We start from the raw sequence: 24,560 nt of genomic DNA on the forward strand, positions 1-24,560 counted from the left end.
ATTTGCGGACATGCGGAACGCCCGTGTGAAAGGGCCCTGAGGCCCTGTAAACACGTACCGATCGTTGGCCGAGCGATCGGCCGTCTTTTGTCCAGGGCTGTCGTGTCTGTTGAAAACTGCAAAAGACTGCACACGAATTTTGTCGGCCAACAACAGCCGACTGCAGAAGTGATGTCATGTGATGGTTAACTTTCCGTGTGTTTTTTCTTTTCTGAGCATGCCCAGTCTTGCTAATCTGCTGTCTGTTGGCCGAAATCTGTACTGACTGGCGAACAATCGGCCGTTCTGGTGTTGGCCTACAAAAATTTTAATGCCTGCACGACAGATTCTGTTCGGCCGAAAATGCGCTGTCGGCTGTCGGAAGCATCATACTAACAAGCATACACTCGGCCGATCGGTCGTCGGCCGAATATTTACGGCCGACAATCGGTACGTGTGTACGGGGCATAAGTTAGATAAGTGTGCATTCTCACCTGCAAATGCACTTGACACTGATTACATGTGAGAATCCTAGCAGGGGGTTCCTGGCGATTAGCTGCACTATTGAGAGCAATTGGAGGCTGTTGGCTTCCACGGTTAATCACGGCTACTCATACAGATGAAACTCAAAAAATTAGAATATCGTGCAACAGTTCATTTATTTCAGTAATGCAACTTAAAAAAGGGAGACTAATATATGAGATAGACTCATTACATGCAAAGCAAGATAGTTCAAGCCGTGATTTGTCATAATTGTGATGATTATGGCTTACAGCTCATGAAAACCCAAAATCCACAATCTCAGTAAATTAGAATAGTACATGCAATCAATAAAACAAGGAGTGTACCTCTGAAAAGTATAAGCATGCATATGCACTCAGTACTTGGTTTGTGCCCCTTTTGCAGCAATTACTGCCTCAATGCAGCGTGGCATGGAGGCGATTAGCCTGTGGCACTGCTGAGGTGTTATGGAAGCATTGTTGGGTCTGGTATCTCTCATCTTCCTCTTGACAATACCCCACAGATTCTCTGTGGGGTTTAGGTCAGGCGAGTTTGCTGGCCAATCAAGCACAGTGATACCATGATCATGTAACCAGGTATAGGTAGTTTTGGCAGTGTGGGTAGGTGTCAAGTCCTGCTGGAAAATGAAATCAGCAGCTCCATAAAGCTGGTCAGTAGAGGGAAGCATGAAGTGCTCTTAAATTGCCTGCTAGAGGGCTGCGTTGACTTTGAACCTGATAAAACACAGTGGACCAACATCAGCAGATGACATGGCTCCCCAAATCATCACCAACTGTAGAAACTTCACACTGGACCTTACGCAACTTGGATTATTTACCTCTCCACTCTTCCTCCAGACTCTGGGACCTTGATTTCCAAATAAAATGCAACATTTTCCACAGTCAGGGATGATTTGGGGAGCTATGTCATCTGCTGGTGTTGGTCCACTGTGTTTTATCAGGTCCAAAGTCAACGCAGCCCTCTAGCAGGAAATTCAAGAGCACTTCATGCTTCCCTCTGCTGACTGGCTTTATGGAGATGCTGATTTCATTTTCCAGCAGGACTTGGCACCTGCCCACACTGCCAAAACTACCAATACCTGGTCACGTGATCATGGTATCACTGTGCTTGATTGGCCAGCAAACTCGCCTGACCTAAACCCCACAGAGAATCTGTGGGGTATTGTCAAGAGGAAGATGAGAGATACCAGACCCAACAATGCAGACGAGCTGAAGGCCGCTATCAAAGGAACCTGAGCTTCCATAACACCTCAGCAGTGCCACCGGCTGATCGCCTCCATGCCACGCCGCATTGAGGCAGTAATTGTTGCAAAAGTGGCCCAAACCAAGTACTGAGTGCATATGCATGCTTATAATTTTCAGAGGTCTGATATTGTTCTATATACAATCCTTGTTTTATTGATTGCATGTACTATTCTAATTTACTGAGATTGTGGATTTTGGGTTTTCATGAGCCATCAATTATGACAAATCACGGCTTGAACTATCTTGCTTTGCATGTAATGAGTCTATCTCATATATTAGTTTCCCCTTTTAAGTTGCATTACTGAAATAAATGAACTTTTGAACGATATTCTAATTTTTAGAGTTTCACCTGTATGTAATCACTCATGCAGAGATCAGATGTGGGTGACTGGCCCTGGACGCAAGCAGTCTGAAAGAGGTCTCAAGCCAAATGATGCAAGGCAGCCAGAACTGCAAAAAAAAAAAAGCGGAGGCTGCAGACAGGTTTTGGCTGTATTTTACTGAATAACCTCAAGGGTAAGGTGTTTGTGTTTTTTTGTAGACAAAAAAATAGGCAAAGAGTGCTCTGCTGGGTGGACTGCGTCCCTGAAAAACTGGAGCAAATCCTTACTGTGTGTATCAAGGGTCTTCAAACTATGGCCCTCCAGTTGTTCAGGAATTATAATTCCCATCATGCCTAGTCATGTCTGTGAATGTCAGAGTTTTACAATGCCTCATGGGATGTGTAGTTACACATCAGCTGGAGGGCCGTAGTTTGAGGATCCCTGGTGTATATGAATAAATTCCCAGAATTTATTGCATAACACATTTAGAAAGGTGTGTCACTATGGACGTATCACATCTTTTATGTAAACTATAAATGCATCTGTATACTGTACCTGCTAACATTTTAAAACAGATTTTCAGGTAAAATGTTTCTGATCTTTTATACCCGATCACGTTCTAATTTTTAGTAAACATTAAGTTAGATCTTAATAGAATAGATAGTATAAACAGGGAAAAACGTTTTTTTATTAGTGTAATATATTGCAGTTTTTAACTATTTTCATTGTAAGCAAAATAGGATGTTTCAAGTTTTCTTATATCTTGACTGGCTATAGTTTGGCAGACATTGCCATAATAATAATATTCTCTTTAGTGTAATAAATATGCCTAATAAAAAGAAAAATGTATTAAAACAGGCTGAAAGTCTTTTTTAAAACCGTTATAAAACATATTAACATAGGGATACAAATTAAAAACAATTTATCTTAAAAATTGATATGATGACCATTTCAAAGATGAAATAACATGCAATTATATCTAAAAGTTGTGATTATTTAAAATTCTATAAAAATATCTATCCTGCAACTGTTAAATTGTACTTACCTGGAGTGCTTCCAAACAAAAAACAAATGGTGGAGCATTTGAAAAAAGCATTTCTGCTTCTCTGAGTGGAGCCTGGAAGATTTTAGCTGATCATAGCACTTAACCAATGTCTTTAGGAACATCAAGTTATCTTTTGCCTGATGCCATTCCTAATAATAAAGAAAATATTTGCAATTACAAAAAGTTCAATAAACCAACTGACTTATTGACAGGTGTGGATTAGTCTACAGTATATGTAAAATTGTATTTACTTGTGTACAGAGTTCAATCTCCCTAAAACCAACATGCATTCTTTTTAAGGGCATCCTTACACTATATAATAATCACAGTCCAGGAGACTGTGTATTAGGCCCCTTTCACACAGGCGGACCGTTCCGATCCGCCTGTCCCTATTTTTGGCGGATCTGAACGGTCTTCCTATGCATCCCTATGGGGCATCGGATGTCAGCGGAGACATGTCCACTGACATCCGATCCGTCAAATCTGGATGGATGGAAACCCTATTTTCCATCCGTCCAGCGGATCGGATCGGATGAGAACGGACCGACGGTCCTTTCCCATCCGATTCCCCTATAGAGATGTATGGGGCTCTGACAGCTGTCTCTGCACACAGTGCGGAGAACAGCTGTCATCCTCCTGCTCAGCGGGGGATCGGGGGATCGATCCCCCCGCTGAGATAAACAGAGTCCGTCTGACGGATGGGCTGTGTGCAAGGGGCCTTAAAGTGGAAGTTCACTCTCCCAATCAACATTGATTATTTTTAATCCTCTCATACCGCTAGCATTATTAAATAGATAGGAATGTATATAATCTTTACTTGTTTTAAACTTTTTTTCTACATTTCTTCAGTTACTTCCTGGTTTCTTCCTGGAGGAGGGGGTTTTCTCAGATAAGCATGCATTTCTGCTAGGCTAAGGGCAGATCGATTCCAAGAAGCAAAATGCTACATAAATTATCTGCCCTTACTCAAGATGGCCACGGCGAGAAATGCTGGGGGGGGGTTCAAAGTGATTTCTCAGCAAAATAAAGCATGGAGACATGGATGGATGGGTGAGTTTGCTTTAAATATTAAAAATGAATAAGTGTTTTTAGTTTGTGGTGCTCCGATGCAGTGGAGATCCACTTTTAGCATTATGTTTGCTTCCAGCAATTTGTGATCTCCAGTGATTGCATGAATACACTATAATTGGGTTATTTCATTCTGGAAATCAAGGTTTTAGCAAATGCTGCAATCACCTAGAAGATCTCCTGTACATAGGTAATCGGAATCACATCTGTCTGAAAATATTACATTCTAACCAGTAAATTTATTATACATATTTAGGTACTTTTGGGTTCATAGTACTCAAATCAGCACATAACACATGTACATTTTGTACTGTAATTAAAAATACTCTATTCAGTAAGAGGATTTTCTTATTCTCACCATTTGTACATCATTTGTCACTGCAGAAATTGAATTACCATACATGCTTTTAGCATGTTCCAGATGGTAGACAATCTCCCTGACTTCAGTAGAATTTAACTGCCGGCTGATAGATTCCAGATTGTGAATGTGCATTTCCCACATCTCCTTTTCCTGATAAATTCCTGCCATTACACCCTTGGCTTTAATCTCAGCAAGAGGTTCATGCTTCAGCACAACCTGTAGAGAAAGATTATATGAGTGAATAAACGAAAAAACAAAGGAATAACAATTTCAAATCTGTTCTTTGCCCCACCAGATGCTTATACTTAACTCTTCTTCACACTCCTGCGGCTCTGTTTTCACCTTGAGAGCAAAAAGAATTAGTACTAGGTAAGCTCCCAGTTGTGACTTGGAGCTTACATAATCAGTGGATACCTGAGTGGTCAAGCAACAGCACTGCCACCTTGGATGAATGGGAGTGGGTCAGATGTTCTTTTATGCCCACTTGGTGAGGTATGTAGTAAGATCACATTAAAGTGAACCTGTTGTGTTGTCACAGGTTAACTTTTTTGGAGAAGGTTTAATTTTTTTTTTACACTTTTTTTTTAATATAGGGAAAAAAAGGTCCCTATGTGATGCTATTTTTTGACGATGAAGTCACCACTCAGTGCCATCTTGAACACCGAGCAAGCAATGCCCTGATTGTGGGGGTATTTATAGGACATTCCCCACATGGTCCTACAGCAATGGCGGCATGACATTTATCCAAAACACATGGTAACATGAGAGACCTTCTAATGGATGTCTGCCTTAGAACATCCTTATGCCTTTGGCTTCTTTGTAAATCTTCCTACTTTCTTGGATATTTGAAGACAATGTGTCCCAGTGGAAGGCTTGTGGGTTTTTCTTTGCTGCCCTTGCAACTATGCAGGCCTAGGACAAACTTTTGTGGCTACGTGTAATGGCCTAGTGTGGAGGTACATTAATTAGGGTTTTTTATGACAGTTATATAATTTGGTAAAACATGTCAGGTTATATGCAATTACTTTTCTCCTTTCTTTTTATATTTAGTTTATAGGTCTATCACAATTTATTTACAAAGCTATTGATAATAACCTCTATTCATCACAAGCATGACTCATTGAATGGCTTATGGCACTATATATGAGGATCCAACATCCATATTGCTTTGGAAGTTTACAACTTACACAGTATATTCCCCCTTATGTACCCATATAATTGCAATAAAAAGAAAAGAGAAGGCGCCTGGCCCTTTAAATAAAAGATTGTTGAACCTGCTGCCCTTTTAATTGTAATAAAACAATAAATAGGTATATATCATAGGTAAAAAGGCGCTGGTAATCTTAATATATCACGTGTTATAAAAATTAATAGGTGATTTAAAGTGTAATATATGTGATTAAAAATTGCTACAAATATATATATGATCTACTATTGGTGCAATTAGCAAAGAAAAGTGCATACCAGTGCAATTTCAATTCAGAAGTGTTTGTGCTTCTCAAAGTAAATTAATCCACAAAGGTGTGGATCAGTGAACCAATAAATAGATATATAAAGAATTCCATACAAAAATCACATAAGAATATATAAAAATATAAATATATAAATGTGCTCCAAGTAGTGTTTAAAAATCCAGGCAATAGCATGCAATCAAAATTGTGCTTGGTGGATTCTTATTAATCCCTTCACAGTGCTCCAGGTGCTGGGATGTGACAACCGTCAATTAAGAAGTGCTTGTGCTTCTCAAAGTAAATTAATCCACAAAGGTGTGGATCAGTGAACCAATAAATAAATATATAAAGAATTCCATACAAAAATCACATAAGGATATATAAAAAAATCACATAAGAATATATAAAAAAGTATAAATATATAAATGTGCTCCAAGTAGTGTTTAAAAGTCCAAGCAATAGCATGCAATCAAAATTGTGCTTGGTGAATTCTTATTAATCCATTCACAGTGCTCCAGGTGCTGGGATGTGACAACCGTGGCCTCTTACCAGCTAGCAGCAGGTCACAAGGACCCCCAACGCCTGTGATCCCTTTATTGGGTGGATCAGACCTCTCCTCGATTGCTTGGATCTCTGGCTCCTATATTACTCGAGTTGGACCATGTAGTCCCCCCATACACATAAAGATATAGAAGAACAAATAGCCTCCAATAGTGAAATACTGTTTTATTCTCCAAAAAACATACACTATAAGGTGACAATTAGCCTCTTACTATTTGTTGTGCCCTCCTGGCACTGGGCAATTCGGCAGTACAAAATCGTTTTTTTGGGTCTTAGGAAGATATTCTCCGGGGATCTGCAGCACCCTGTATCTCCTTTCCCCCTTTCTTTGTATTGCAGCGGTGGATGTGTATCCCAGCCTCTGTTCCGAATGCCTCTGTGTGTTACTTCCGGGTTAGCATTGACCACAATGCATTTCGCTTAACGAGCGTCCTCAGGCAGTCTGTGCTGGCCCTGTCAGTCACATCTTAAGTATCGCTATCTCTATTATGATTGGCCGGTGTTTAATTTTGCTTTTGTAGCGCCATTCATTTATTTTTATTGACATTAAGTGCCGATCTGTATATTTAACAGGATGGTATCGATTTATTACGTGACCCTTTTATTTTATGTGTATTTGACATTTGCTGCAAATCGCCCGGGTATATTCCTATTCCCCGCATTATACAAACAGCAATTCACATCCAATAATTCTTAAAAACACATAATGTATTTCCCACAATTATAAAACTATTTATATCTAGTATTAAATCTTTATTAATAAAACATTATAAATAAAATTGAAATTAGACATTATAAAATAAAAAATAAAAAAATATATATCTTTAATTGACGCCATCTAGTGGTCATCTAATTTTTCCTACATTCTTTTTAGTGTAATTCGGGACTATAACTCCATCTAGTGGCCATATATAGGAACAATTATTTTTTATTTTATCATTCTTATGGACATAGATATTAATTTATAGGGACATATGCTTATTAAAAAGGTACAGTGTACATTATAAATTTTTTAAAATAATATTATCTATATAAAAATCCATAATTTGTAATTAAAAAAATATATATATAAAATGGATATATAAAATATAAATATGAGATATATTATCTAAAGGCAAGGGATATAATCAATTAAATTCCTAAAAATTATTTAAAAAGCAATTAAGGTCTATGTCTGCATTTAACCCCATGGGTTTTAATGTTTTTAGTCTATGGATCCATGCGGTTTCGTTCTGCGATATCATTTTTCGCATATCTGAGCCTCTCCAATGACTGAATATTTTGTCAATTCCACAGAACCAAAGGAGGGAGGGATCTTGGTTGTGGAAAATTCTGAAGTGATTGGACAGGCTGTGCTTTTTGAAGCCTTTCTTTATGTTATCGACATGTTCTCCTATCCTAATTGCTAAAGTGCGGGTCGTGCGTCCGATGTATTTTAATCCGCAAGGGCAAGTACACATGTATGTAACAAATCTAGTGTCGCAGGTGATGAATTTTTTAATCTCAAATTCCCGATTGTCCGCGGAGAAGAACTTGTGTTCAATCCTTTTCTTAAATCTGCTTGTCCTGCATGCTTTACATCTTCTGCACCTATAGAAGCCATTTTTTGCGAAAAACATTTGTGGTTTTTTTGGTGGGTCTGGAACATTTTTTGATAGGATATTCCGTAGTCCCGGGGCTCTTTTATAAATAAATTTTGGATTCTTTGGGAGGAGTGTTTTTAAAGTGTCATCCCTTAATAGGATGTGCCAATTTTTCTTTATGCATTTTTCAACCTCTTTGTATTGGGTGTTGAATCCCGTAATAAAAGCTAGTTCAAAGTTTGGGTTTTCTTTCTTCTTTTTCTTCTTATTCTTTAGGAGGTCTTCTCTCTTCAATTCGGATATTTTCTTTTGTGTGATTCTCAGGTCTTTCTCTTTGTATCCCTTTTCTCTGAATCTTTCTATTAATTTATCTGTCTGTGTATTGTAGTCTTTTAAATCTGTACAATTCCTTCTAATTCGGGTGAATTGCCCTTTTGGTATCGCTTGTATCCAAGCCGGGTGATGGCAACTCCTCTTAGAGATGTAGCCATTAGTATCCACCTTTTTAAAGAAGGTTCTGGTGTTTAAAGTGCCGTTGTGCTTAAAGATCTCCAAGTCGAGAAATTGCACTGTATTTTTGTCCATATTACCTGTAAATTTGATCTGATATTTGTTTTTATTCATTTTCTTGAAGAAATGTTCCAGGGATTCTTGCGATCCTTCCCACACAACCAAGATATCATCAAGATATCGGCGGTAATACTTCAGTTGTTGTGGAAGTTTTGAGTAGATATCCTCCTCTTCCCATTTGGCTAAAAATATATTTGCTACGCTGGGAGCATAACGTGCTCCCATAGCTACACCCTTTATTTGGTTATAGTACTCATTCTTATACCAAAAATGATGATTTGACATAGCCATATTCAGGCCTTCCAATAGGAAATCTCTTTGTGGTTCCTTTAAATTGGTGTATTTTTCTAAGGCCCATTTGATAGCCCTTGATGCATCCTTCTGTCTGATGTTCGTATATAATGATTCCACATCGATCGATGCCAATATTGTATTTTCGGTGATATTTATGTCCACTAGTGAGGTTAATGTTTCCTTGGTATCCTTTAAAAAGGATTTTCCAATAGCAGCTATAGGCTGAAAAAATGTATCCAAATATTCACCCATCCTAGCATATAAAGATTCTATGCCACTGATTATGGGTCTTCCCGGTGGCTGCTGTAGATTTTTATGAATCTTGGGGATTTGATATATCACCGGCATACGAGGGGCTTTAATATTCAGGTATTTTCCTTCTTTTTTGTTCAGGAGGCCCTTTTTCATCCCTTTATTAATCCACTGTATCATTTTGGCTTTCAATTTATTTGTAGGATTTCCAGGTAATTTAACATATGTATCTTCATCATTTACAATACGATCCAGTTCCTTGATATAATCTTCTTTTTTGAGAATCACTAGACCCCCTCCTTTATCAGCTGCTCTAATAATGATATTCTTCTTTTCTTCCAAACTTCTGATGGCTTCCCAAACTTCCTTTGTATTTTTAGTTGGCTTCCTTTTCATCATCTGTACCTCTTTTTGAACAATATTCCTGAACACTTGGATATATTGGTAGGTACTGGATTTAGGATTAAAAACTGATTTGTTCCGAAGTTGGGTATGTTGGTATTCTGTTTCTTCCTCTCCTCCTATCCCTTTCTTGTGTTGTTCCGCAAAAAATTTCTTAATATTAAGTTTTCGTGTAAACTTTTCTAGATCGATAAAAGTCTCAAAATGATCTAGAGATTTAGCAGGGGCAAATTTCAGTCCCTCTTGTAATATTTTCAATTCTGATGGTGTAAGTTCCACCCCTGTTAAATTGAATATCCCTTGCTCTAGACGTCCCTTTTCCGTTTTCTTTCTCCCTCCTCTACATCCTCTTTTTTTGCGTTTTCCCGCATGTTGGCCCAATAATTGTCTTTCCAAGACCTCTCTTCCCCCTGTTGCTTGAATTGTCCCGAGGGACCTGGCTTTTGTCCATCATTGGGATGAGGGTAGATATAGTGTTCTGAAGGTCCTGGTCTTTGGCCATCTGAGGGGTATGAGTAATGATGTTGGTTGTTCCTATATTCCTGATGGGAAGGGAGTCGTTCTCTCTCTCTATACATTCCCGAGGGTTCCTGTCTTAATCTGCCCGGCGGTTGATAATATTCTTGGTCATTTCTATATGTTGTCTGTCTTTCTCCTCCTCTTTGTTGTTGGTAATTGTTATAATTATCATATTGATAGTTATTTTTCTTATATCCTCTCCCTCTTCCCCGTCCTCTTCCTCTCCCTCTGCCTCTCCCTCTCACCGGCTTAAATTGGGGTTGTTGGAAGGTATGTTGGGGTGTATAGGGTGTAGAGTTGGAGTTCCTCCGTTCATAGTTATGATTTTCCCTTATTTTTGGGTGTTCCATATATCTAGGAGTAGAGAATTCTTCTCTATTCCTTAAGGGTGAGAATCTATTACTTGTGGGTATCAAGATGGTATTGGCAGTAGTGTCCCCCTCGTCATCTTCACAAATGATGGGAGTCATCTCTTCTCTCCTTATATTTCTATGTGGTGTTACCCTGAAGTCTTTCATAAGGTTGTATCTTACGTCCAGGCTATTAGGTTCCCTTTCTGGGGATGATTCCCTTGAATTAGTACCTATTACTTCTTGCCATTTGTAAACCACACCCTTTTTGTAATCTTCTATGTCACGTTGGTATTTCTTTATTTTTTTCCTTTTTATCTCAATGTCATATTGTGCGATATGTTTTTGCATCATTGTTATTTTATCTTTATATTCTTGGGTCTCGTTGAGTGGAGCTAGTTTTTCTTTAATTATTTGTATTTTTGATTCTATAATACTGAGTTTGGTTTTCCTCCTTTTAGTTAAGAGTTCCATTAGTTGTTTCTCTTTATTATTGAAAAATTTGAACCATTCCTCCATAGAGGTTTTGTCCTCTATTCCATCATTGGGATTGACATCCCATCTAAGGCGTCTGGGGGTAATATCTTCCTCTATGTACCTATCAAAGGTAGTGATATCCCACCAGGTTCTTATTTGTCTCTCCAAATTATATTGTAGCTGTTTAAAATTTTGGGACATATTAACCTCATTAATTGATCTTTGTTGGAAGATCTCACTAGAGTTATAGGTTCTTTCTTTTAATAAGTTAAATACATCCATTTTCTCAGTTGCTTTAGAGCCGGCTGCCATTCAATAGATACAGAGTATCTAAAATAGCAATAAAAAGAAAAGAGAAGGCGCCTGGCCCTTTAAATAAAAGATTGTTGAACCTGCTGCCCTTTTAATTGTAATAAAACAATAAATAGGTATATATCATAGGTAAAAAGGCGCTGGTAATCTTAATATATCACGTGTTATAAAAATTAATAGGTGATTTAAAGTGTAATATATGTGATTAAAAATTGCTACAAATATATATATGATCTACTATTGGTGCAATTAGCAAAGAAAAGTGCATACCAGTGCAATTTCAATTCAGAAGTGTTTGTGCTTCTCAAAGTAAATTAATCCACAAAGGTGTGGATCAGTGAACCAATAAATAGATATATAAAGAATTCCATACAAAAATCACATAAGAATATATAAAAATATAAATATATAAATGTGCTCCAAGTAGTGTTTAAAAATCCAGGCAATAGCATGCAATCAAAATTGTGCTTGGTGGATTCTTATTAATCCCTTCACAGTGCTCCAGGTGCTGGGATGTGACAACCGTCAATTAAGAAGTGCTTGTGCTTCTCAAAGTAAATTAATCCACAAAGGTGTGGATCAGTGAACCAATAAATAAATATATAAAGAATTCCATACAAAAATCACATAAGGATATATAAAAAAATCACATAAGAATATATAAAAAAGTATAAATATATAAATGTGCTCCAAGTAGTGTTTAAAAGTCCAAGCAATAGCATGCAATCAAAATTGTGCTTGGTGAATTCTTATTAATCCATTCACAGTGCTCCAGGTGCTGGGATGTGACAACCGTGGCCTCTTACCAGCTAGCAGCAGGTCACAAGGACCCCCAACGCCTGTGATCCCTTTATTGGGTGGATCAGACCTCTCCTCGATTGCTTGGATCTCTGGCTCCTATATTACTCGAGTTGGACCATGTAGTTCACTATTGGAGGCTATTTGTTCTTCTATATCTTTATGTGTATGGGGGGACTACATGGTCCAACTCGAGTAATATAGGAGCCAGAGATCCAAGCAATCGAGGAGAGGTCTGATCCACCCAATAAAGGGATCACAGGCGTTGGGGGTCCTTGTGACCTGCTGCTAGCTGGTAAGAGGCCACGGTTGTCACATCCCAGCACCTGGAGCACTGTGAATGGATTAATAAGAATTCACCAAGCACAATTTTGATTGCATGCTATTGCTTGGACTTTTAAACACTACTTGGAGCACATTTATATATTTATACTTTTTTATATATTTTTTATATATCCTTATGTGATTTTTGTATGGAATTCTTTATATATTTATTTATTGGTTCACTGATCCACACCTTTGTGGATTAATTTACTTTGAGAAGCACAAGCACTTCTTAATTGACGGTTGTCACATCCCAGCACCTGGAGCACTGTGAAGGGATTAATAAGAATCCACCAAGCACAATTTTGATTGCATGCTATTGCCTGGATTTTTAAACACTACTTGGAGCACATTTATATATTTATATTTTTATATATTCTTATGTGATTTTTGTATGGAATTCTTTATATATCTATTTATTGGTTCACTGATCCACACCTTTGTGGATTAATTTACTTTGAGAAGCACAAACACTTCTGAATTGAAATTGCACTGGTATGCACTTTTCTTTGCTAATTGCACCAATAGTAGATCATATATATATTTGTAGCAATTTTTAATCACATATATTACACTTTAAATCACCTATTAATTTTTATAACACGTGATATATTAAGATTACCAGCGCCTTTTTACCTATGATATATACCCATATAATTAGTGGCCCATACTGATAACCAGTTACCTGTTATTGATTTTTATTTAGTGCCTGCATAGGTTCTGATACATTACTTTACCACACACAAAAGGGTTGATTTACTCGTGGGGATCCATCTATGTCCACCCACAAGACTTGCTCTGCATATTGACGTCCCGCTAGTTCACATGTACAAGTGTCATGCATGTCTATCCTACACACTAATATGCTATTCTTTATTTGTGTAGAATGAGTAATACCCTTTTATCTTGTTTATCAGAGTTCTAGACCCCAGTTTGTTATGGTCCTGAAGGAGCTACGCATCATGCGAAACGTGTTGACCACTGGATTGGACCACCATACCTCTATCCATAGTATATAGGGGGTACTAGACCCATACTTGGAGTTCTAGGAACTGTATACTATTTTAAATAAATGTGTATGCACTATTGTTTTTATTATAAATTGTAAATAAAGATTTTCATTTTGTATCTATATAAATGTGCTTGTCTTGTTAGTGCGTGTGCCATTAAAGTCTTATGGGCCATACACACTATAAGATTTTCTGAAGACTTTTTCCTTTAGACTTACCACAACCATAAAATATGAGGTCAGACCTAAACACTTTCAATTTGTATGCAATCTGGCAGGCCCTTGCACTACATAGAAAAGGTAAATCTGAAGGAAATCTACCAACAAAAGTTGGATAGTGTGTATCCAGCTTAAGATTGTAGCAGGATATACTGCTGCACTTTTTATGCTTATTTACCTTTGGATGTGGCACAGTTGAGGTCATAGCATTTTTTTTTTGCCTTTTTTTTTTTAGCACATCTCTTCAGAAATCAGCCTAATGGGCATCCGGCAGTTTTTGTGGGCAACTGTGGACCAATCTGTAGATGTATTACACGCACGCATTTTATAGTTCTCACCTTGATTTGCCTTATCCAGCCAATAACTGAGGTTTCCAAAATATGTATTGCAGCTCCATGCTTGTTGACTAATGTGTTTTTCAGTAATTCAAGAGAGGGAATGGGAAGCACAATGAAACCCTTCAAAGAAAAAAAAAATGTTTAATGGTGACAAATGTACATTATTATTTCATCCATCTGACTGCTTTTGTTGGCATTTCTAGAAATGTAGTAAGTACAGCATATAAGTAACTGATATACACTTACCGGCCACTTTATTAGGTACACCTGTTCAACTGCTTGGTAACACAAATTGCTAATCAGTCAATCACATGGCAGCAAATCAATGCATTTAGACATCTAGACGTGGTTAAGCTGACTTGCTGAAGTTCAAACTGAGCATTAGAATGGGGAAGAAATGGAATTTAAGTGACTTTGAACATGGCATGGTTGTTGGTGCCAGACGGTCTGGTCTGAGTATTTCAAAAACTGCTGATCCACTGGGATTTTCACGCACAACCATCTCTAGGGTTTATAGAGAATGGCCAAAAAAAGAGAAAATATCCAGTGAGTGGCAGTTGTGTGGACGAAAATGCCTTGTTGAGGTCAGAGGAGAAAGGGCAGACTGGTTGAAGAGGATAGAAAGGCAACAGTAACCTAAAGAGCCACTTGTTGCAACTAAGGTACAGTGGGGAAAATCATTTTTTTTATCCCCTTCAGATTTTGTAAATTTGCAGACTTACAAAGAAATGGTCTATAATTTTTATCATAGGTGTACTTTAAATGACAGAGACAGAATATCAACCACAAATCCAGGAAAAAACACATGATACAAATGGTATAGATGGAGTTGCAGTTCAGTGAGTAAAATAAGTATTTGATCCCCAAGCAAAACATGACTTAGTACTTGGTGGAAACCCTTGTTGGCAAGCACAGAGGTAAGACATTTCTAGTAGTTAGTGACCCCAGGTTTGCACACATCTCAGGAGGGATTTGGTCCAGTCTTTATTACAGAATTTCTCTAAACCATTAAGGTTACTTGGCTGTCACTTGGCAACTTGAAGTTTCAGCTCCCTCTATACATTTTCTATAGGATTAAGGTCTGCAGACTGGCTGGGCCACTCCATGACCTTAATGTGCTTCTTCTTGAGCCACTTTTTTGTTGCCTTGGAGGTATGTTTTGGGTCATTGTCATGCTGAAAGACCCAACCATGATCCATCTTCAGTGTTCTGGCTGAGGGAAGAAGGTCCCAAAGCATAATGTTTCCACCTCCATGTTTCATTGTAGGGATGGTGTTCTTAGGGTCATAGTCAGCATTTTCTTCCTCCAAACATGGCGAGTCCCCTTCGAGAAGGCACATGTACAGTCATGCCAATGAACATCTAAATGATTCAGAGAAGAATTGGGAGGAAGGGCTGTGGTCAGATGAGACCAAAATTGAGCTTTTTGGCGTTAACGCAATTCGCCGTGTTTGGAGGGAGAAAAATGCTGATTCTGACCCTAAGAACACAATCCCTACAGTCAAGCACGGAGGTGGAAGCATGATGCTTTGGGGCTGTTTCTCTGCTAAAGGTACAGACTGATTTTGCCGCATTGAGGGGCCAATGGATGGGGCCGTGTATTGAAAAATCTTGGATAAGAACCTTCTTCCCCTAAGCCAGAACACTGAATATGGGCCGTGGATGAGTCTTCCAGCATGACAATGACCCAAAACATGCCAGCAAGGCAACAAAGGAGTGGCTCAAGAAGAAGCAATTTAAGGCCCTGGAGTGGCCTAGCCAGCCTCCATACCATAACCCTTTAGAAAATTTATAAAGGGAGCTGAAACTTCCAGTTGCCAATAGACAGCCAAGAAACCTTAAGGATTTAGCGAAGATCTGTAAAGAAGAGTGGACCAAAATCCCCCCCCTAAAATGTGTGCAAACCTGGTAACCAACTACAGGAAACGTCTTATCTATGTGCTTGCCAACAAGGGGTTCTCAACCAATTACTAAGTCAAGTCATGTTTTGCTTGGGAATCAAATGCTTATTTTACTCACTGAACTGCAACTTAATTTATAGCATTTGTTTTATGTGTTTTTTTATTTCTGGATTTTCGTTTAATATTCCATCTCTATCATTTAAAATGCATCTATATAATAAAAACTATAGACCCTTTATTTGTAAGTGGGCAAACTCACAAATTCTGCAGGGAATCAAATATTTATTTTCCCCACTGTATGCAGGATACCATTTCTGAATGCGCAACACATCGAAACTTGAAGCAGATGGGTTACAGCAGCAGAAGACCACACCGGGTGCCACTCATGTCAGCTAAGAAGAGGAAAGTGAGGCTACAATTCACACAGTCTCACCAAAATTTGACAATAGAATATTGGAAAAACGTTGCCTGGTTTGAGGAGTCTCTATTTCAGCTGCGACATTCAGTTGGTAGGGTCAGAATTTGGAGTAAACAACATGAAAGCATGGATCCATCCTGCCTTGTATCAACGGTTCAGGCTGGTGGAGGTGTAATGGTGTGGGGGATATTTTACTTGCCACACTTTGGGCCTCTTAGTATCAACTGAGCATCATTTAGATGCCACAGCCTACCTGAGTATTGTTGTTGACCATGTCCATTCCTTTATGACTACAGTGTACCCATCGGCTGATGGCTCCTTCCAGCAGGGTAATGCACCATGTCACAAAGCTCAAATCATCTCACCGCTGGTTTCTTGAACATAACAATGGGTTCACTGTACTCCAATGGCCTCCACAGTCACCAGATCTCAATCAAATAGAGAACCTTCGAGATGTGGTGGAACGGGAGATTCTCATCATGGATGTGCAGCTGATAAATCTGCTGTGTGATACTATCATGTCAATATGGACCAAAATCTCAGAGGAATGTTTCCAACCACTTGTTGAATCTATGCCATGAATAATTAAGGCAGTTCTGAAGGCAAAAAAACCCAGTACTAGCCAGGTGTACCTAATAAAGTGGCCGATGGGTGTATGCTGGCCATGCTTTTTTGTTCTGTTTAGACTGCTCTGTTTGCAGGGGAATATTCCCCAGAGTTTAGTGAATGAGGTGAAGCTTTTTTTATCCAATCATTTGCAAGCAATAATGCTGTTTTCTGTATTCCTTGAATATAATTGGGTATTCTTTGCAAAGTGAAATTTTACCACGTTTGCTATGCTCTGGGAAAAAGTTTCCCTGCAAAGTGAACATTTGCCCTTGGTACATCAACCCCAAGGTGTATGCTTTCTCTTGTTTGTCTTTTTTGTACTAAAATGTGAAAAAAAAGTGTATTCTTTGTATATAAAGTGTTCTAACCTACCTGTGAATGACCTTCAATGACTTCCAGGCTCCCAATAAACCGATGTAAAGCATCAATGATCTTGTCATTGCTGTATATTCCACTTGCTGCACTGCTTGTCAAAAGTGGCAAGTAGACTTGGTGAAGAAGACTATCGAAATACTTTAACGGGAGTCTGTCACAGTCCACAGAAATCACATGATTGGCTAAAAGTGAATCAGATAATGTTATTTATGTTATATCAGGCATTTGTAGTATATGTATAGAATCTTAATATAATTTAAAGACTGGGGTGCAATATTTATTGGAATGAACACTTGCGCAAATAATACAGGCAATTCATATGTCCAAAGGTGTGAGCTGTTCTAACAGTAAGGCCTCATGCACACAGGGCATTTTACAGCTGCTTTTAGGAGCATCAGACATTTTTTTTTGCAGCTTAAAAACACCCCTCCATGTTATTCTATGGCCTCATGCACACGCAGGCTTTTAGAAGCTGTAAGTGGCATAGGTGTTTTTAGGCTGTAAAAAACCCAGGGCCAGTGCATTCTGAAGCAGCAGGGTTAAGCTGTAAAAACGCCTGACGCTGCTAAAGGCTGCTAAAAGCTGCTTAACTACGCATACAGCGTTAGACCACGCCAGACGCCTTTATGTTGTAGTAGTTGGATTTGAGGTTGGAAAATAGAAGAGGGCAGAGAAAGGCTGCTAAACACTAATGCTGCTAAATGTGGCTAAAATGTGCATTAACACCAATACAAAAGGCTTCTAAAAGCACGTTTTTACAGCTGCTTTTTCCTGGCATCAGAACTGGCTTTGCAGCTCGTTTTTTCAAATGCCCTATGTGCATGAGGCCGAAAGGTACCCATAAAGAGTCATGTCTTTGGGTACTAGTAGACATCCCTGTCAGCTTATTACCGGTTCTTTACAATTGAATCATTGATCTCCAGTAGTGATGGGCCGAACACCCCCCTGTTTGGCTCACAAATGAACATCTCGAACAGGGAAAAGGTTCTAGCAAAACTGCGAACTCTATTAAAGTCAATGGGACATGAACATGAAAAATCAAAAGTTTTAATTTTAAAGGCTTATATGCAATTTATTGCCATAAAAAGTGCATGGGGACCCTGGTACTACCCTGGGGGACATGTATCAATGCAAAAATGCTTTTAAAACAATTGTTTTTAAAGGAGCAGTGATTTTATTGATGCTTAAAGTGAAACAATAAAAATGAAAAAAATCCTTTAAATATCGTGCCTGGAGGGTCCCCTAATGTGCCTGTATAGTGGCGCATCTGTACGATGTATGGAGCCTGCTGCAGCAATACTGACATTTCTTAGAGAAAAAATTTAATTTAAACTTGCTTGTTCCCCCCTAGTCCATACCTGGCCCTTTTTAAAAAAAATTTGGTGTAGGGTCCCCCCCAAAATCAATACAAGACCAATACTTATCAGAGCACACAGCCTGGCAGGTCAGAAAAGGGGGGGTGATGAGCGAGCACCCCACCTCCTGAACCATACCAGGCTACATGCCCTCAAAATGGGGAAGTGCTCAGGGGCAGGGATGGGGACATGGGCCTCTTCCCAACAACCCTGGGCTGTGGTTTTTAGGGTCTGCCGGTGGGGGGCTTATCGGAATCTTTAACAGAGGGGCCCCCAGATCCTGGCCCCCCCTATGTGAATAGGTATCGGGTAAATCGTATCCCTACCCATTCACCAAAAATGTGTACAAAACAAAGTTTTTGACAAGTCCTTTTATTCAAAAATAAAAATAATAAAATAGTGTCCCCCCAAAGTAAATGCACCGTCAATCACACCACCCGCCGACCCGAAAAAAAAGCTCCGCTCTCGGGGAACACTTCCCGCTGACTGCCTATTCGTGGTTTAACAGTTGTTGTATAGGGAATGAGCGCGGCCACGTCGGTGACGTCACCAGGTACTCCCTCCCCGCGTGACGTCACAGACCGGTGCATGCTGGGTCGGTGACAACGTGAGGGGCGGGGCTTCTTGGTGACATCACCATTGTGGCCCCGCCCATTCACTATATAAGAACTGTCAAACTGCGAATAGGCAGTCCGCGGGAAGCGTTCACTGAGAGCAGGGCTTTTTTTTTTTTCTCGGGTGGCCGTGATTGATGATGGTTTTATTTTTAAATAAAGGACTTGTCCTTGTGTGTCCTTGTGTGTTTATTTTTTTTGTACACTTTTTTGGTGAATGGGTAGGGATACGATTTACCCTATACCCATTCACATAGGGGGGCTGTGATCTGGGGGCCCCCTTTGTTAAAGGGGGTTTTCAGATTCCGATAAGCCCCCCACCCGCAGACTCCCACAACCACAGCCCAGGGCTGTTGGGAACATGATGGGGACAAGGTGCTTTGGGGGACCCCAAAGCACCCTCCCAATGTTGAGGGCAAGCAGCCTGGTATGGTTCAGGAGGGGGGCACTCGCTTATTCCCCCCCTTTCCTGGCCTGCCAGGCTGCATGTTCAGATAAGGGTCTGGTATGGATTTTGAGGGAGACCCCACACCGTTTTTTTTTTTTATTGTGGCGTGGAGTTCCCCTTCAAATCTATACCAGACCCAAAGGGCCAGGAAAGATTTGGGGGGGGGGCCTACGCCATTTTTTTCTTAATTCTGTCATGGGGTTCTCCTTAAAAGCCATACAAGTCCCAAAGTGTCCCCCCAAGCTATTTTTACCCCAATATTTTTTTAATTTACATTTTCTTTTTACAATTATCTTTTTAAATTCAGCTCTCAGCAGGGAAGCCTTAACAACCTATTGACTGTGCACTCGGCAGGCGAACATCCCACTAAGCACAGAGAGAGTTCAGGTGTTAGGTGAGTACCTGAATGGGCGATGTTTAGGCCAAACGTATGTTTGGCCCAAACCGTTCACCCATCCCTAGTGATGACTGAACACTGCAACCCCTCACAGTTACTCTTGCTTGGCGCAGGAACAGGCCCTGCTGTTAAAAATTAGAAAAAAATTTGAAATTACATGCACCTGTCATACAGGTGCAGAAAAATTGGGCCTTTGGTGTTGGTGGTGCCTGAACACTGTAACCCCTCACAGCTACTCTTGCTGGGCACAGGAAAGGGCCCTGCTGTATAAAATTAGAAACAAAATTACATTCACCTGTCAAACAGGTGCAGAAAAATTGGGTGTTGGTTGTGCCTTAAACCAAAAACATTGTTGGAAGCTAGCATAATCAAGATTCAGAAATAGGAAAGGCAGCATAGGCAGTCTTCAAAGGATTCCCAGAACCATAGCAAATCAGTTACATCAACATCAGGGGCTTGATAGTTGCTGTTGATCCAGGACTTTTTGATAAATGTCAGCCGGTAAACGGAGTCTGTGGACAGACGCACTCTTTTATCCATCACAAAACCTCTAGCAGCACTGAATGTTCTTTCAGAAAGTACACTGGAAGCAGGACAGGCCAGTAGCTTGATTGCATATTGAGCAAGTTCTGGCCAGTGGTCCATCCTCAAGATCCAGTAACCCAGTGGATGCTTAGTTGGAAAGGTCTCCAAGTCTGCTTTTGCCCCTAGATAATCCTGCACCATATGATGCAGATGCTACCGATGGTTGCTTAAACCTAACAGCCCTTGGCGCTGAGGACTAAGGAATTGTTTAAAGGCATTGGTGAGCCGGCCGCCTTCTCCACCACTCCTCCTTTGACTGAACGTAGCTTCAGAAACACATTGTGCAGGAAATAACCTCCCAGTGTCTGGAAAGGTGTTACACAAATTTTTCTTCAAGGCGTCCTCAAGATGTTTCATCCTTTGCTCCCTCTACGAAAGCAGAATAAGCTCTGCAACTTTATTCTTGTAACGTGGATCAAGAAGGGTTACCAACCAGTAATGATTCCTCTCCTTGATACCACGAATCCCCAGGTCCTTTCGCTGGCTTTGCAGAATCAGGGAGTCCATGCAGCATAAGTTTGTCAAAGCATGAGATTCTGAGTCCTGTGGGTCACTAAGGATGACATTGTCAGGAGCAACCTCTATCCAGCCACACACAACTCCTGGGGTTTCTGGGGAATGAAAACCATGCCTTGAAGACTGATGTATGTTATCCTCTACATCCATGCTGCCACAATCCTCCTCCTTCTTCTCCTCTTTCTCCTGTGTTTTGCAGCCCCGCAGGAATGGTATCTGCATAAAGAGGGCCTTGTGAGGAAAGGAAGCCCTCCTCTTCCTCCCGCTGTTCTGCCTCAAGTGCCCTGTCTATGATTCCACGAAGCATGTGCTCCAGCAGGAAGACTAGAGGTATAGTGTCTCTGATGCATGCATCATCACCATCCTTTTGGCTTCCTCAAATGGTGACAGGACAGTGCATGCATTCTTTATCAGCAGCCACTGGCGTGGCGAAAAGAAGCCAAGCTCCCCCGAGCCTGTCCTTGTGCCATACTTACACAGGTACTCATTGAGGGCCCTCTGCTGCATGTGCAGCCACTCCAGCATTGCCAATGTTGAGTTCCACCTGGTGGGCATGTCACAAATGAGGCAGTTGGTGGGCAGGTTGAATTCCCATTGAATGTTAGCCAGCCGAGCACAATCATTGTATGACCCCCAGAAATGGCAACAGACTTTTCTGGCCTGCCTCAGAAGATCTTGTAAGCCCGGGTACCTGTTCAAGAACCGCTGCACTACCAAATTTAGGACATGTGCCAAGCATGGAACATGTGTCAAGTGTCCTTGTCCGAGGGCGGAGAGAAGGTTGGTGCCATTGTTGCATACAACCATTCCTGGCTCAAGCTGCCTTGACGTTAACCACCTCTCAGCCTGCCCATGTAGAGCTGACAGAATCTCTGCTTCAGTGTGGCTCCTGTCCCCTAGACAGACCAACTGAAGCACTGCATGGCATCTTTTAGCCTGACTGCTTGCATAGCCCCTTGAACACTTAGGGAGCACTGCTGGGTCACAGGACAATTCAGCAGAAGAGGCTATAGAAGAAGAAGAAGAAGAGGAGGAGGTGGAGCAGACAGATGTGGCAGAATCACCACCAGCTTTTTGGAGGCATAGTGGTGGAACAAGCTCCAGCACTAAACCCTGTCTTTCCAGCTGCCAGCAGAGTTACCCAGTGCGCCGTGAAGGAAATGTAACGTCTATGACCATGCCTGCTGGACCATGAGTCAGCAGTAATGTGAACCTTCCTGCTGACCACTCTGTCCAATGAGGCCAAAACATTGCCTTCCACATGATGGTACAGAGCTGGAATGGCCTTACGTGAAAATATATTTATTTTTGGAACCTGCCCCTGGGGTACAGCACATTCTGCAAATTCACGAAAGGGGGCAGAGTCTACCAGATGAAAAAGCAGCAGTTGTAGTGCTAGCAATTTGGTCAAGCTAGCATTTAGACACTGAGCATGATTTTTACGGTTCAGCAACTAGGGTAGCGAAATCAGGGCCGATCCCAGGGTCACAGGCGCCTAGGTGCAGAAATATTTCTGGCGCCCCCACTAGGGCGTGGTCATCTTACTAACTCCTCCCCTTTACAGATGTTTCTATGGCAACGACTTAAACACATAGATGCTCCCCTAAGGAGTCTTCCTTACCCCGGGACCCTGCCACGATCTCTTAACAATAAACAAATTACAGGAAGAGAAGCAGAGTACTCTAATAGGACCTGGAGGGGGGTCTCTCTAATGCACACAGAGAGGGCATCTGTTAGAGAGTCTGTTAGACAGAGCCCCCAAACATACTATAGGAGATGGTCAGAGACTGCGGATATGATACAAGACATCAATGTATCGATGCAGCCTCACCAGTGCCCATCAAATGCAAGCTTATCAGTGCCCATAAAATGCTGCCTTATCAGTTGTGCCCACCAAATGCAGACTCATTTGACTGGACTTCTACTTTAAGTCTTAACTTTTTAGGTTGTTTCACTTTAAGTCAAGTTGAAAATGTGGTGCCTTCTACGTGTAATGTGAGGAAAATATCTTATCTGCCTTGTGGGCTTTTAGTTGTATATTCTGTGAGGAAGCACCAGGGTGGTATAAGGTCTGCAAACTACATTATAACAGTTTTCCTACTGTGTACAGGATCAGCGTGGGCCACAATGTGGAGGGCTTATCAACGGCCCTTATGGCATAGCTAAACGCCGTCAGTTTGGAGCTGTTCTGGGCACTTTTGGCGCTTTTCCACTGCATAGAACCGTACCGGCTCGGCACGCTTTTGTGCTTTTCCACTGCGGTACCGCATGGTATAGGGTCGGAACGGTTCGGTACGGTACGGTATAGGTTTGCTTTTCCACTGCATGGAACCAAACGGTACGGTACGGCTCTGAAAAAACAGTACCTACTCGATTGTGGTTCCAACAGGTACCAAACTGGTACCATATCCCACAATCCTTTGCATGCAGTCACTACTAGCCACTGATTGGTCAGAGAATCACACCCACCCCGTTGTTATCCCACCCACTTAACTTTAGTACTACTTTAGTGGAAAAGCAAACCTATACCGTACCGTACCGAACCGTTCCGACACTATACCATGCGGTACCGCAGTGGAAAAGCAAACCGGGCCAAGCAGGGCCGAGTAGAGCCGAGCCGGTACTAGCCGGTACTTGCAGTGGAAAAGTGCCATTAGAGGGCTTACTGTGTTACTTATTTTGGAAAGGCTGGGTGGTATGCCTACTAGAGATCCACATTGGAAGCAGCTAGTCACATAACTACTGTGAAGGGGCAGTTAAAAATAGTACAAGAAGACAGATAATGCACAACATCCACAAATCAAGCTCATTATATATATCTTAATACAATTTTAAAGCCATCTATAACTATTTTACACACCTCATGACCTTTACCCTATTGTCTTACAATTTTAATAATGCATCTACAATATTAAATACAGCAAGTGTTACATTTTCCTTGGACCAGAAGACATTTGTAGCTGCAGTCCAATCTTATGGTGTCATAATAGCAACTCAGAATAAATTACCTTTTTTAATCTACAATTGTAGGAAATGTTAAGGTAAATTTTAATTATTCAAAAAAGGTCATAGCATCAAACAAGTGCCATTTTAGGTTTACCTCTGGCCAGGGTTGGTGCTGTGAGCGGCTCTGGGTGGTCCCGCAATGTTGTTTCACTGCATCTCTGCGCCGGATGTGATGTAATGGGCCGAGTCATGGCCTTGTCACTTCTGGCAGACTGTGCTATTTATTTAGACAGACGGAGTTGGGCGCCAGACACGGCTCCCGGTAGATGTCAATTTACACATAAGCAAGTCGCGGGAGTCTCTTCAGCCGCTACATCCTTTGTAGTTCCGGGCGG

The 24,560-nt window shown here is 40.7% G+C and overlaps 1 protein-coding gene across 1 annotated transcript in view; it reads right to left on the reverse strand.

Moving 5' to 3' along the window:
- Positions 1-24,560, reverse strand: part of LOC309548132 (uncharacterized protein) — a 707,228-nt gene that overhangs the window by 658,750 nt on the left and 23,918 nt on the right. The window contains exons 4-7 of the mRNA XM_082248097.1: positions 17,302-17,486; positions 14,002-14,121; positions 4,540-4,758; positions 3,114-3,262 (exon numbers count right to left, since the gene is read on the reverse strand). Coding sequence (XP_082104223.1) covers positions 3,114-3,262; positions 4,540-4,758; positions 14,002-14,121; positions 17,302-17,486 — 673 coding nt within the window. The remainder of the gene's footprint in view (positions 1-3,113; positions 3,263-4,539; positions 4,759-14,001; positions 14,122-17,301; positions 17,487-24,560) is intronic.

This window comes from Pelophylax lessonae, assembly GCF_965119305.1.
Source record: "Pelophylax lessonae genome assembly, chromosome: 2".
Classification (NCBI taxonomy): domain Eukaryota; kingdom Metazoa; phylum Chordata; class Amphibia; order Anura; family Ranidae; genus Pelophylax; species Pelophylax lessonae.